This window comes from Bipolaris sorokiniana (genome assembly GCF_000338995.1).
Source record: "Bipolaris sorokiniana ND90Pr unplaced genomic scaffold COCSAscaffold_12, whole genome shotgun sequence".
In the NCBI taxonomy this organism is placed as follows: Eukaryota; Fungi; Ascomycota; class Dothideomycetes; order Pleosporales; family Pleosporaceae; genus Bipolaris; species Bipolaris sorokiniana.
In genome coordinates, this window is record NW_006911906.1 from 884,996 (window position 1) to 899,916 (window position 14,921).

Consider the following 14,921-nt stretch of genomic DNA (forward strand, 5'->3'; position numbering starts at 1 on the left):
GCCTGATACAAAACGGAAAATTCTGACTTAATTTAAGCAAAGCTAGGCATCAGAGGGCTACATGGTGTGGCATTAATGTGTTGCATTACTTCTTCCTCGAGTATCCTTTATGCACTTTTCCTTGCTCAATTTCTTAGACTAATGCATGCAGATAACTATAATATAATTTGCGCCTAAAAGCAAGCCTTAACATCTGCCTAACACTAGCTTTTATAGGTACATCGACAAAAGCGTACTGATCTGGCTGCTATTAGCTACCTAAAGCTGAAGAGCTAATGTTGGCTGTGTTTACCAATTTGCAATAGCGTTTAGAAAGCTGTGTAGGTGTGTTTATTACTTGCATCCTACTCCTTGTCAATCTCAAACAAAAAACTTGTATATAAGTGCTGTTAACGCTTTTCCCATCGTAATGATTAGTCCCCAATCCATTCTGTCGCTATTCCACAACGATATGCTGATGCCTCCCTTCATTATTAATCGATGAATACTGTGAGCAGTATGTCTGGATCAATTATAGTATGTTGCGGATTGCTGGAAAAAAATCCTGATATACAGTGTGGCCTGATAATCCAAGGTGTTTTTCGTACGTCGCCCGCGAGGGGGTTTTCACGGATCGCGCAGGGGAGGGGAATGGGTTGGATAGAAGGTTTTTTGTTTGTGGGTGTTTACTTGGGAGTGCCAAAGTCTGGTTTACTGAGCTTACAAAATACATCAAAGACATAGAATGTTGAATAATGTGTGTATTAGAACAAATATACAAAACACAACCAAGCAGCATCTTCTGGTACTGTACTCACAGTCAATGTCCACCACCACTTCTTCTACGCCTCGCCAACACTACCAAACAACCATACGTACCTATCCCCCAGAAAGCGTATACGTCTTTGAATTGCCCTCAATCTTCCTAACATCACCCCCACTAACACCCCCAAACCAGCTCACGCGATCCTTGGTAAACTGCTCCCACTGCGGCTTCAGCTTTGTCTCATGCAAACTCAAATCGTCCACGGAGCCAATCCGCAAAATAGGTACCTTGGGAAACGCCGAGCTGACGCGGTACATGAGGGTCCCGCACGTGCTGCAGAAGTAGTCTGTCATGGAGCCCTCGTGGCGCACGGGCGTAACGGGATTATACCACGACTTGAGATTGTCGCGGCCGCGCACGTGCACTAGGTACTTGTCGTCAATGGCGAAGTTGGATGCGAACATGGAGGCGGTGAGTTTGCGGCAGTCAGTGCAGTTGCAGACGAAGGTATTGATTAGGCCGGGCCCTTCGACGGGCTGATGGGCGGGTTAGTGAGTAGAGTGATGCGGGTTGAAGTATGTGAGTGAGAGGAGAGGGAAGTAGGGTGGGCTTACGAAGGCTAATTGCACGCCGCCGCAGAGACAAGTTGCTGTTGGGAGTCCATCTTTATAACCCCGGTCTTTGGCAAGGCTGTTATTTGCGATGAATGGTTTGGACTTGTCTGCTGCTGCGAAGCCGTCTGCCATATTTGCGTGAGATAGAAATAATGTACTATGTTTATATTTTTCGTTGAAGGACTTGTGAATGCGAAGCTCTAGAGATGTGGTTTTAGATAGGGCCGAATGGATGGTTTATATATCAGTGACCTGGGAGTATTCTGCTTATGATCACATTGAAGCAAGGGTCGCGTGGAGGGGGGAAAATAGTGGGTTAAAGGTAGGAACTGGGCTCCGGAGGAACGGTGCCTTGCTGGACGGATGAGCAATTGCACTTCTGACTGCTTCTGACTGCTTCCGACTGCTTCCGGGCCAATATAATGTAGGACTGAAGCTAATTACCCTTGATGTAATCTTATGAAGCAGGCCGCAGGTATGTAGAGTGTCGGAGTAAGGAGATAACAGCTAGCTGACCAATTATACCTCCCCTCCTATGTCCATAACCTCTAACAAATTCAGTATATTCCAAAGCACAGTTTATTCTGCCTCGCTGCACAGCTGAACACCTAATCCAGCGACACCACAATCTACCTATACACTATTGACTATTGATCCAAGCCCCCAATAACAAAAGCCATAATCCCATCGCCCGCCCAAACCATCCATACTTACTTTAGTAATTTCCGCACAAGACGGACCTTGGGCTGGTGAGTAAGCAAAAACAAATGGACCTGCTGAACAAAGTCAGCTCGCGGATGGGGGGGGGGAGGGTTAATTGATTGGTGGAGATAGTCGTACCTCTGATTCCGCTTCACTGCCTGCCGTGCATTGCATAGTACTACCGTGTCCGTGCGCGCGACGGACCATCTCAAAGGCTAACCACCCGCTAGGCGCTCTTGATGCGGTAGATCGTAACTAGACTATGGGCCACCTTGGAAGCACGTACAAGAAGTATTACACGCCGACGCATATTGCACGTGAATTCTAGGCGATTTATGTTGGGACGCCTTCCGAAGAGGAACTGATCCGGTCCGTTGCGAGCATGGGCCTGTGAGACCGCCGCGTACCGACTGAACTTAACGACGACCAGCAAAAGCAGGTACGCAACGATCCTGTTCTTGTTGCGCTTCGCAAAAAGCGGGAAAAGTACAAAAAGATGCTCAAGGGTGAAGGCTTCTATCCACTCACTGTTAGTAAAGGGACCCGCCTATATAACAAGTATGAGAGGAAGAAACGAGAGCTCATTAGTACCTATCAGCAGCTTCACCGAATTCGACTGAATGGAGTGACTCGCGAATTCTACGATTCGATCGATACTATCGAGATTACGCGACAGCTTAGCGGAAAGCCTGCGACTGAGGTGCTAACGCTGCCAATGGTGTTACTGTATCTAGCGTTGATGTGCGGCCTGGCTTAAGCGCCTTCTCGTATCCTTCTAGTGCTCGCTGGTGAATCTAAGCTGCGGTAGAGATTGCTGATGTAAAGGTTCCTGAGGGTTCATTGAGACCATATCTCCAGAAGTAACAGAGGTTGCGGCGATTTTGCTAGAAAGTTTTGACGATGGTAGTGGTGTGATATAATGGCACGGCAGATAAGACAACATAATAACAACCCAATGAAGTGGCGACACGTACACGAAGGTGACGCGGCCTAGGGATGTGAGGCGGGACGGAGGATTTTGTTTAGAAATACGAGGCTGGTAATGTGAGGTATTGAAAATGTATTGTTATCTGTAATGGAAACACCAGGACAATGGGGGAAGGGGCGCAAAACAGATCGTGAATCGTCATCTTCCTCGAGCAACTGATTGTAGTCAGAAGGCTCAATGAAAAAATTCGCGTCAGTCCGAGGTAGTGCGATACGGACGACACTGTGAGGACGGCTATGAGCAAGCCCAGGGAGCCGTCCACTGATTACAAAATAAGAATAATCTTGAATGTGACCGTAGTCACGTTTCAGAGATTATTTATTGTTTACTATCTATCTTCAAATACTTGGGTAGTGACCTTAGGGGCGGGAAAGATAGTTGGTAAAGGGATGGCGGTTATGTTGTCATTGTTGTCGAGTTTGCCATCATCTAGGACTTCGAAAACACTGTAAGGACGTAGCCTCACATGGAATCGACTCAGGGAAGTGTTCCAAGTAGTTTTGCCCGGTAGCGTGTGGTATTCGTGATGTTGGAGTGGGTGACGAGGGAAAAAGAAGAGTACTGCGTTAACCAAGTTCACACAAGTGCGCACGTGCAAATACTTCCGTAAATTGGCGGAGGGAGGGAAATTCACAACCTTTAGTAAGAGATTACTCGATAGATTCATAGCTATAAAAGAGGTAGCGCCCCCTTCGAAACGCCAGTGAACATTGGCTTTGCCCAGTCTCCCATCGAAACTAAGTACATGATATGAAGCTAGTAGATCAGCTCTGCAATCTCTGGCTTCTCATCATGTTTGTGAACAAGAGGCTTCATCAGCGAGTTGTTGATCTGCGCTTTTGAGTGCCTCACACGTGCTATCTCGTGCTCCATACATGAGTTTTGAACCGTGAACTTTGCTACAATCACTTTGTCCTCTGCGCCCTGCCTGTGACAGCGCGAGATGCCCTGATTCTCAACCGAGATGTTCCACCACTGTTCCAGGATAACCACGATCTTACCACTAGTCAGGTTGAGACCTACACTTCCTGCTCCCACAGTCATCAAAAGCGGTCGCGCTGATTCAGGCTTGGCGAATTTCTTCTGCACTTCGATACGTTGAACCTGATTGACTGTACCGTCATAGCGTAGACAAGCGACCTTGAACCTCTTCGACATGCACAAATTGATGATGTCGAGGTACTTGAGATACTGTGACATCACCACAATCTTTTGGTCTGGATGATTGTTGACCATGAAGTTTAGAAACTCCGTGACGGTAGTGAGATGAGGAGACTCATCGAACATGTCTAGTGTCCATGTGTTCAAATCTTTGATCCACTGCCTTCTTTTTTCTTGTTGACTAGCCTCATCAGGGCTGTAGGTTTGGTTCAAACCCTCAGCGGTTGAGTTGGCAACGTCTTCTGCTTCAAGGTTGAACTTGATAGTCTTTGAAGCCGGTGCAAGGCGGGGATGTAGGCCGTGCAGTTGGCATCGAATGGCAGCTCCCAATGCACTAATCTCTTTGTTTTTGTTTTGCTTGAAATCAGCGGATTTCTTGTCCATTACGCAGGCTTTCTTGTAAACTTCTGTCCATTCCAGAATCACCGATTCTTGAGTTTCACCCACTTTGACTCCAAAAGAAAGTCTGTGGCATGGAGGAAGTCGCAACACATCTCGTGGACGCATTACGATGAATGCCTGGAGGAATCGCTGAAGGAGATAGAGCTGTGCTCCTGATATATCCGGGGCTGCGTTTGGAGTATAGCTGGGAGTTTTGAATTGAGCTAGGAACTCACGATCGGTGGTGTACGGATGGCCTTTGATAAAGTCGAGATAGCCGCTTATATCGTACCATTTGTTATGAGCTAGGGTGCCTGACATTATGCACCACGACGAGACTGGCAACTTCATCAGAGACTGATGTCTTTTCCCAGTTCTCTTGTTGACCATTTGAGCCTCGTCAATGTACCCGCGCTTGATAGGGAGGCCGAGGAGCGCCCACATCCCAGTAGCAATGGCTACTGTAGGTCGATTCAGCAGCGTACCCTTCGGATTCTTGGCTGCTACCTCAATCTTGTTTTCGAACTTGGTTTTCTTGCTCATGTTTGCATCCGCAAACTCGAAAGAGCACACCACAGCGTCAAAACGATTAGCTAGAATGCTGTGAGCCGAAACCGAAGAGTCGTTTAGAAGAAAAGCGGATAGCCCGTGCCCCTATGTATCCTGGTCAGAGAGAAAGTAAAACAACTAGCGCTGGCGATCTTCACTTACCTCGTCGAAAGCCCCTTCGATAGCTTTTACCCACTGTATGCATAGATTGGCTGGGCAAAAGACAGCTATGATTCCAGGCTCGTGTTTAATAAGTTTCATGCTCATGATCGCCTGTAGGGTCTTCCCAAGACCCATAGGATCACCGATCAAGCAACCTCGAAAGACTGACTTGCATAGATAATCGATCTGAGCTGCGCCTTTGCGCTGATAGTCATGTGGTGTTGTGGGCATATGGAGATCCACAGGCAAGGGCTCGACTGAATGAAGGTTGGTCTGCGCATAATCAGTGCATGTTCAGTGCAAGGTTGGGAAGAGTTGCTTACAATGTGCTCTACCCACTGATTACCAAAGTACTGAGTCACTGGAATTGGATGCTCTATTCCAGGTACGTTGACTGTATCTCGCCCTCCACTTTCAGTATCGTCACCGTCTGCTTCGAAGTCCGAGCGGTTGTCACTGCTGTTGCCACTTGCTTCACTACCTTCATCGTCCGCCTCGTCGATGAGCTCTTCGTCGGCAGGAGCTGTTCCGTCGACACCTTCGTTTGGATGATCAGCCTGGCTTTCATGGGAAGCGTCACTGCCAGTCTTCTGTTGTTCTGCAGACTTACTTCCTTCTCCTTGACTCTGATTCTCTTCGAGCTGGCGTTCTTCTTCTTCTGTTCCAATGATACCTTTACCGGGTTTAATTCCAATGAGCATACGCTTGATGAATTCTGCGTACTCTTCTTCCGAGGGTGGTTGGTAAGAAGATGTCAAGTTGCCGATGGCAGACAACGCTTCATCAATGGGATTCTTCTTGTTCTTTTTGGATGGAGTCGCCATAATCAGCGACAGATGTATGAGACTTGTGCGTGATATCGAGCCTCGGGCGGTGGCTATTGTTTCCGAAATAGATATTGTTGAGGCGGCGATTGAGAGGCTGGAGTGGGCGGGGCCAAGCAGTGTTTGTCTACTCACCTTCACCTCAAATCACTTGGACAAGGCGGTGAGGCTAGGCAACTGTGCTTTAGGCCACAGGAATTCCAGAAGATTCTCTCAAAAACACCATTTACGTCGATGGCTTTCTTTCTAGTCCTGCATGCACAATCCGACAACTCGTGAACCATGTTCTCGAAAAAGTTCAAGAGCGACAACAGCCTCGAGCGTTTTGAAATTGATGATATGCTCAGCGCAATCAAAGATGTCCAAAAAGCAAATAAGGACATTCACACCAAGCGCAAAAGAGGCCGACCTGTTGTGAAAGAACAACAGAAGCACGATGAAGCTGTCAGAGACCTCATTGAGGCTTTTGGAGAATGGTACAATCGTCTGTACTGCGAAGCAAAAGAAACTACACCCATTCAGACAGTCACCGGAGTTGAAATACGAAGTGATCCTCAAGCCCAGCATGCGATTCGCAAACTCTATGATCATCTGAAACTCCGCAAGAATCCAGTATCCATGGACGACGAGACATGGCTCGCCAAACTAGTTGAACTGTCGAAAGCTTTCACCAGTCTCCTGCTCCAACCGTCCGCGCCGGATCCTTACTCGCCAGAAACTTGGGTACCAGAAGATTGGGAAGATTTGCCGTTCCAAAGTAAGTGCATTGAAAGCTTTACTTTTATACGTAATTGGATACTAACAATGAGTAGATTTGGATCCATGGTTAAAAGAACAGCCTGAACTTAGTGGAGCTCCGGACTTTGGAGAAGTTCCGTCCGATGAAGAAATGGCCGAGGAAGATGAGACAGCCGCGGTGGAGACTTGGAAACACTGTCAAGAGAATGACGGGGTCAAGATTGGCAAAGTAGTCAGTGAGGTGTTGAGAGAAGACGATGGTCATGTACCATAATAGATATTCGGTTTTGGGGGTGCGGTGGATGGGTTCCGATCACGACGGCTACTTCAAGATCAATCACTGCATAGATCATAGATCATGGCACAGAAGGTATTAACTCAATGCCAAATTCAAAGTAATCTGTGTACCTGCATTTCTTATCGCCAAATATTTGACGCCGGCAAGTGCAGGCATACACCCACCCTTTTGTTTCCAATTCATAAGCATGTTTGATGAAGGCATACTGAACCCAGAAAACTTCACAAAAAGACAAATCCATCTCGTTTGGTTTATCACCCGTGAAAACTCAGTCCCATGAATAGCCTGCCCAAGCCTCCCACTCTTTGATCAACAGCCCACCTTGTTCAACTCCTTGATCATCTGCCTCAGTTTGCGCGCCAAATGAGACTCTTTGTGATGCAAAGCGACAACGGTGATTTTGACTATGTCGGTGAAAGCCGCACGCGCCGCATCAGTGTCGGATTGCTCGCAGAAATGGGCCCAAACGTCCTGGTAGTTCACCGCGAGAGCCTGATCACCTGTAGATTTTGCCACCATCTTGACGAAAGCATCGTCGCCCTCCACGAGATCGACCAGCTTTTTCTTAGTAGCTTTAAGCAACTGGATTGCTCCATCAGAAGATATAGGTTCTGGAACTTTGAAGTTGGCGAAACCCAATACTCGTTCGACCGTGAGGTGCGTCTTCTCCGCAATTTTGGTGAGATGAGCCACTTGCGCACTGTCATCTGGAGCGGTCTCGAGTACTTTAGGTTGAATTTGACCCTTGGAGATTGCTTTCTTGATTCTGTAGAGGCCCTCACGGATGTAGGCCTGGAGATCCTTGTACGGAATGGGAAGCGGCAACAGCTTTACAGCCTGCCCAAGCAAATAGACATGCAAGGTCTCAACAACAAGGTCTGGCCATGCGATACAGACCTCGTCGACTAGTTTCTGAGCATCTTCAGGTGTATACTGCTCGGACTCTGCGTATCCGAGGTTGGCAAACTTATGAAGTGCTGTGTTGGTCGGCGGCGCCATGGAAACGTCGTTGTCAATCTCCCCAAGAATACGCTCCAACTCCTCCAGAAACCAAGTGTCTTGTGACAAGCGGTAGTTAGCAACTAAGGAGTCCATCTCGTTCCTCAACGACATGTTCGGAGGCAGAACGAGCGCCGACTGGTCTCGTCCACGCCGATGCGTAATCAGTTTTGTCGTTGAGGTTGATGTGCTCGGAGTGGTGGCGTATTTGACAACATTCTGGTTCCAACTGGCTTTGCGATTATGTTTTGAAGTAGAGTTATCCCGGAACATAGCCATGTAGTACACATCGTCAGCCCCTGCTGAATAAGGTGTGCAAAGGTCGTTGTGTTGATGGAGCAACACATACGTTGCCACAGAATTCAACTCTTCGTCGGATGTCTCTACCACTGCCATCAAAGGTAGATGCTCTGTATCAGCAGGGTCGAATACAATGATATCCTCCTCTTTCTCCGGTCTGGTGTTACCGATGATTGCGCCGTACCCTGTCTTAACCTTTGTGTTTTTGACGTCAGGGTTCTGCGGTATCCACCCAACAAGCAAGTATTTAGACATGCCCTCAGGTACTTGCTCCTGCTTTTCCTTCTCGTTCAAGGCAATCGTCACGCGGGATCGGGCATAGTTATCGGGAGGTTCAACGGCCAAGAACCTTTTGTACATCTTACTGTTGGCACCTCTAGCATTGATGAAGATAGGGCCATCATCAAAGCCCTGTGGATGCTTGAAAGCCCGCCCATTGTTGGTAAAAGAAAGCTCTTTAATCTGAGGTGCGGGATCCTTTGCTGCATTCTTCTTTTCATCCTTGGTCGAACCCAGAGTTGGGGCCATAATGAGAGAACGATGTGATACACGGGGTAGATATTTAGTAAATATTGGGAAAAGTGAGTGTTCAAGAGATGAATTGAATTGTCAGTGCAGTGTTGACAGAGACCTTGAGTTTGGATGGAGGTCCCAAGAGTCAGGCAGCCGTTTGCCTTTACCTTCACCTCTGCAAAGCCCATATCGCCAGCGCTGGAAAGCCCATATCACCGGCTCTGCAACTCCAAGGCTGCCTGCACCTTTACCCTCACCTCTGCGAAGCCCACACCGCCAGCTCTGCAACTCCAAGGCTGCCTGCGCCTTTACCTTCACCTCTGCGAAGCCCACACCGCCAGCTCTACAACTCCAAGGCTGCCTGCGCCTTTACCCTCACCTCTGCGAAGCCCACACCGCCAGCTCTGCAACTCCAAGGCTGCCTGCGCCTTTACCCTCACCTCCATAAAACCTACCCCGCTAGCTGCTCAGCTACTTCTTCTTCTTCTTACAATCTTCAAGCTCACCATCTGCTCTTCTTTTCATTCCACCACCTGAAGCTTCATTCTATCTTATATCACTCTGAAACATAGACAACACTTCATCACGATGCCATTCGTATCCCTTGGAGGTTGGCTCACGCTCGTCGGGATGCCTCAGCCGAAAGTGCGTCCCAAGCGCGCGGATGTAAGTAAACTGAACCAAACAGCACGGCTGGTGTTGGGGTATTTCAACTGAGACTATCTAGCCTGGGGAGGAAGAATACATCGGCGAGGATGCCTCAGGTGTCTCTGATCACGAGCTTGCCGTGGACCAGGACGAGTTGGATGCCGACATGCACGACCTCCACGATACAAATGAGACTGATGAAGCGATTCTGGACGATGAGAGCGTAGCTTCAGATGATTCAGAAGCTGTGGAAGTTGACGACAGCGAGGATGTCGTAGCAGAGTTGGGTCCGGAAGATGCATTAGCCGAGGAGAAGATGCTCAACGATGTGGCTGCAACTGATGGGTACAAGGAAAATCTTGCCAAGCGCAGGGGAAGGTACTGCACTATATTCAGGCGTGCAGTGAGTATTTTTACATTGGCAGAGTATGTTTTGCAAGGTTAACTGACATGTACTTGCAGACTGCCAGCGCTGCTGATAAGAACCAGCCCACGATTCCTGTCGAAGACCCGGACACCTCGTACGGCGGTGCTATGGATGTGAAGCCATGCAAGAATGGACTTTGGTTTAAGGTCAAGGGCAAGAAGGATAACAAAATGCGATTGCGTCGTATCAAAGATGTGGCTATTCCGAAATGGGGCATCAACCACGAGTGCGACTGCGATCAGTGCAAGAAGCAGGTCGAGTTCAAGAATCATTGCGCCGGATATACTGGCAAGCCATCTGGTATGACGCGCTCCAACAAGACCTTCAAACCTAACGTCGGATACACGCTGGGATCAGGTGCTTGAGCGGTGGTAGTACTGGCAGATCAAGGAAATCGCCAATGCTACTTCTGGCCATAAGTATGGGTTTGGCACTTTCGAGTTTATGGATATTACTGAATAGGTCTGGGCAGCATACATTCAGTGAACACGATGGCATCATGGGATTATTTGGCGGAGGATGATGCTTTTGGTCAAAATTATGGGTTTGACATTTTCATTGGCAGACAATGAAGCTCCTGGCCACAATTATGGATTTGACATTTTCAAGTTTATGGATATCACTGAACAGGGCTTGACGCCACGCGTTCAGTGGACGCAATGGCATCTTTGGATTATTTAGTGGAGGATGACTCTTCTGCATATGCTCCTGATGCATTTATTTTCTTCAAGTTTAAAAGTTCTAGGTAGTGGTCTCAATCACAGGCGTTACATACAACATCCCTCCAAAATATGCCTTTTTTCACCATATAACTCTCAGAGCTATTCATTTGGAAGATGCTTATTTGGATGGATATTTCACAAGTACATTGTCACTACCTACTGTATGATGTTCCCCTTCCCAGAAGTACTATATTTGCTCCTACATTGTCTACGATATGATTTATCCCCTACTATTAGTAAATATCTTTGGTGCCTCCCCTGGAAAATCACTGCTATCGACGCGGCCGGTTGGTCCTCGTTCATCATCCAATGCGGTGCTGTCATCTACCCGTTCCTGTGTACCTTCTATGAGACGCTGTACCTCCTCTCTACTCATCTTGCCGTGCGCCTTAGTGAAATGTTCTTCCAGCACAAACAGACTCTTGAACTGTCGAGCTGATTTACAACCTTGGACTGGGCACCATGTAGAGTTAAAATCGTTCTTGTGTTTCTCTTGTATGTGGGAATCTAGCTTAGAGCGACTACTGTAGAATTTTTCGTTATTGCATTTGTGAGGGCACGGTATATTAACCCAGTCATGCTCTTTAACGTGGCGTAGTAGATTGGAGGCAGTGCTGAAATTTTTGCCGCAAGATTCTTTGGGACAAAGAAGGGTAGACATCTCTCGGCCCGCTCTCTTAGGGGGCTTCAGGGGTTGTAATTGCTGTTTAGCACAGCTTTCCTCGTGGACGTCCATGATGACTCTACGTGGCGTTGAATACATGCAGCCTTTTTTTTGTCTGTATTTGCAAAACAGAAGGAACAATGAAGCATTGTTCCGACTGTTGCCATTCACCTTTGACAAGAGTCCTTCGAAAGAACGGGATGTTGGTTGAGATATAGTATAGTTATGTATGACGTTAATAGCAGAGAATTGCTGCACAAACTCTAGTGATGTCAAGGTTGGAAACTGCGCAAGTGATGGCTGTCCAACCTGAGAAGGGGGTGGTATTTCGGTTGGTGCTTGATCGGCCTGGCTTGCAGAGACAACTTCAAGCAGCATATCCATCGCCATAGCCTCCGTATCGTGTTCACGAGCCTCGTTAGATGCTTCCTCGTTTTCCATTATGCTTGATAAGATTGAAACACAACCGCTAGTATCATCAGCTTCATGCGGTTCCCCATTGTCGGAAACCGCAGGGACGGTATCCTCTGGTATAAATAGAGAAGTGTCGGAAGTATCTATGGAATAAGAATCGAGCGTAAGGATGTCTGCTGGTAGAAACGGAGATGTGACACAAGTACCTACGGAGTAGCAATCCGTCGTGATGGTATCCTCTAGTATGGATCGGGATGTGGCGGAATTGTCTACACACTGGGAATTGGTCCTGACGGTATCCTCTGGTACGGATAGGGGTGTGGCAAAAGAGCTCTCTCGGTGAGGATCACCATCGGCTATTCCTTTCCCGGTCTCCTCCCCAGAGCGTTCCTTGAGAATCCATTCATCAAGTGCTGCTTTCTTTGCTTTCCTTGTTGCCCTTAACCGCTGTGAGCGTTGAGTAGGATCTAAAGCATAAGTCTCGCAGAAGCTATTAACTGCTGCTGACGGCAGCTGTCGAGCCTGAATGATAGGGATATTGACCTCTGGTGCAACTATAGGTGTAGTAAAGATGTCAATATGTTTATTCTCTACCCGTGGTGCCCAGAGATCATGCTGATCAGGACCTATGTATCTCTTTGTGACTCCCATAAACATTGTCCTGTAATCGTGAGAGAGCAACTCTTTTGCTGCAAATTCTGCCTGAAAAAGCGGAGGCACTATACCCTTTGCCGCAGCAGCAGCAATGTCCTGTGCAGACCCCCTACGAAGGTCATGTCCTGTGATTCTGGCGACTATGCCAGCACGTACGGAAACTTCAGCTAGGGTTGCATTAAACTGACGTGAACTTGCAGGCTTATCTAGTAGCACAATGTGACCAGATGTGAAACTTGGTAGTATTGGCCGGCGTGGATCTTTCCATTGTACAGTCTTGTCATCTCGGCGAGCAGTGTTCAACAGCAGTTCTTCAATGCTATTAGCATTCTTGACGTTGCCGAAACGCAGTGCCATAATAATAATGGCTTTCACTGGACACAGAGGGATGGATTCAAGCGGGCTGTTGATGCTATAGAACCGCTTCGTGGAATTCAGCAACGATATGCCCCTGCGTAATATGGTCAGCAGACAAGATCCATGCTGAACACCTCGAAGCCAGAAATTGGAGAAACCAGCATCGCTGGTATGTACCAAGAAAGGAATTTTGCTACTTACTTTCTCCCCTTGATGTTTCGCATTAGCACTGACATGCAAATATTCTCAACACCAGATCCGCCATCCAATTTCATGGTAATGTCCCCATAGGCAAGGAACGGAAGATCGTGATCATCATATCTCGAAGTCGCTACGTCACCTACTCGGCACCCTAAAGCAGCATGTAGTACGATACTTTGGATTTTCGCTAGTGTCAAATCCCATGAGATAGTCCCATTGCGAAGTGCATTCTTGTAAGTTGAGTCAACTAGCTTTGCAACTAGTCCACTGCCGATCCATTGTTTCTCAACTTTGAGATCGGTTGTTAATGTGCCATTTCGAACAAGCGTATGGACAAGAGATTGAATCCTGGAGCCTTCGTGCGCGGTAACCTTGAAGTCCGCGTGGTAGAAAACACATCCCTTGAGTAGACAGTCAATCCCGCTGCGAATAGTTGAGAAACTTATAACGCCCCCGCCACATGGTTTGAGATGACGGCTAATGATGGAAATGAACCGCTCAATCTCTTCGCCAGTGGGAGTGGTTGAATCTGCATCGTCGATGCCTAGAGTGTGTTTGCGGAATGCGTTTAGACGACGGTACCATAATTCGATCGTGTATTCCCCAAACCGGCTTCTTCTGGTTAGTTTCAAGCTCTTTGTTGCTTTCTCTGATGAAATGAAGTCTTCCGTGGCGTTTGCAAACATCGACTCGATGCTGCGCTTGCCGACATTGGAGTACATGCTGCCGGAGGACGGGTCGAGGGCGTGATTGGGGGCGTCCATTTTGGCCGATTCAGGAAGCCGGAGAAAATTTTGCAGTGAATGTTTGTCGGAAGCAGCATAGAAAAGATTTACATCTTAGTATGTTTACCGTGACGTAAGTGAGCTTGCCAAGGAGGCAGGAGCGGTCGGTCGATTGTTGTGAAACCTCCCATTATCGACACTCTTCCCTCGAAGAACGAGAGAGAGAAATAGCAACAAATCGCCAATGACCTTTTTCTTGTAAGATAGTATGGTATATCACTGTGCCGTGTTGGGATCTTATGATGACAGTGGTGGTGGTGGTGGTGGTGCTGAGCGTGTGTTTGGTGCTTGGGTTCTGATATAACAAGACTGTGAGACCACGTTAGACAATCGACTGATCCAACATACTTGCATCATGCTGCACAAATATTTAGAGGATGAGTCGATGAGGGTGGGAAAGTGCAAAAAGGAGCGTGGAAAAGGAACTATGGGGGTGCGATCGCACCTCTGTATAGGCTGCCTGCAGCTGTGTTTCAAGTTGGACTTGCAGCGCTCGAGAGACCACATCTATCAAAAAGGTGTGAAATGATTGATCGGTGAGCGGGTTCCATAAACAAACCTGGTGAGGGAATGGAGCGAAGCAGATCCTTCAAATCAGCATTGCGGTGGATACGAGGAATTGACAGAAAAGCGGTCGTGCCGCTGTGCGACTTATCTTCCGCGCAGCACAGAGACCAGCTGTGCTGGGATAGAAGAGTTGTACCATTGCTGGCAGTTCGATAAATCTGATTCATCGATACATGAGCCTTGCGATCATCGCCTTTGTGTAGAACAGATATATGTATAATTGGATGGTTTGAGAAATACAGTCAACGTAACCAGTGTTGAAGAGGTTGCTGAAGCTGCAGCGAGTGATTGTCTCTACCAGCGGTGAGGTTGCTACCTAGGAACAGCGGTGAAGGTAAGAGACATACCTATAGAATAGGCAGCAGCATGTGATAGTATACCAGCGCTTCTGCTTCCACTTCTGCCTCTGCTTCTGCTTTCTCTCTCCTTCTTCCCACTCGGAGCTGACCTTCTTCCTTTGAGCCTATATCCAAGCGCCATCATGGCAGAAGACACCGGAACCATTTAC

The 14,921-nt window shown here is 47.7% G+C and overlaps 6 protein-coding genes across 6 annotated transcripts; 2 read left to right on the forward strand and 4 right to left on the reverse strand.

The window, feature by feature from the left end:
• Positions 1–858: 858 nt before the first annotated feature.
• On the reverse strand, positions 859–1,491 carry COCSADRAFT_96400 (uncharacterized protein; the record flags this gene model as incomplete). Its single annotated transcript, XM_007704708.1, has 2 exons — positions 859–1,281; positions 1,360–1,491. The coding sequence occupies 2 exons, from the start codon at positions 1,489–1,491 to the stop codon at positions 859–861; spliced, it is 555 nt and encodes a 184-aa protein (XP_007702898.1).
• A 2,314-nt stretch (positions 1,492–3,805) lies between these two features.
• Positions 3,806–5,569, reverse strand: COCSADRAFT_96952 (uncharacterized protein; the record flags this gene model as incomplete). Its single annotated transcript, XM_007704709.1, has 2 exons — positions 3,806–5,245; positions 5,303–5,569. Coding segments are annotated over 2 exons (1,707 nt in total), but the record flags the coding sequence as incomplete, so codon positions are not given.
• Positions 5,570–6,408: 839 nt separating this feature from the next.
• Positions 6,409–7,247, forward strand: COCSADRAFT_344465 (uncharacterized protein; the record flags this gene model as incomplete). The annotated part of the gene is made up of 2 exons (XM_007704710.1): positions 6,409–6,883; positions 6,939–7,247. The coding sequence occupies 2 exons, from the start codon at positions 6,409–6,411 to the stop codon at positions 7,136–7,138; spliced, it is 675 nt and encodes a 224-aa protein (XP_007702900.1). The 3' UTR covers positions 7,139–7,247.
• A 224-nt stretch (positions 7,248–7,471) lies between these two features.
• On the reverse strand, positions 7,472–8,989 carry COCSADRAFT_28926 (uncharacterized protein; the record flags this gene model as incomplete). Its single annotated transcript, XM_007704353.1, has 1 exon — positions 7,472–8,989. One exon carries the CDS (start codon positions 8,987–8,989, stop codon positions 7,472–7,474), a length of 1,518 nt encoding a protein of 505 aa, XP_007702543.1.
• Positions 8,990–9,562: 573 nt separating this feature from the next.
• COCSADRAFT_28927 (uncharacterized protein) lies at positions 9,563–10,414 on the forward strand (the record flags this gene model as incomplete). Its single annotated transcript, XM_007704354.1, has 3 exons — positions 9,563–9,640; positions 9,702–10,025; positions 10,085–10,414. 3 exons carry the CDS (start codon positions 9,563–9,565, stop codon positions 10,412–10,414), a joined length of 732 nt encoding a protein of 243 aa, XP_007702544.1.
• A 577-nt stretch (positions 10,415–10,991) lies between these two features.
• Positions 10,992–13,825, reverse strand: COCSADRAFT_163032 (uncharacterized protein; the record flags this gene model as incomplete). Its single annotated transcript, XM_007704711.1, has 3 exons — positions 10,992–11,295; positions 11,698–12,954; positions 13,062–13,825. 3 exons carry the CDS (start codon positions 13,823–13,825, stop codon positions 10,992–10,994), a joined length of 2,325 nt encoding a protein of 774 aa, XP_007702901.1.
• Between the last annotated feature and the right edge of the window lie 1,096 nt (positions 13,826–14,921).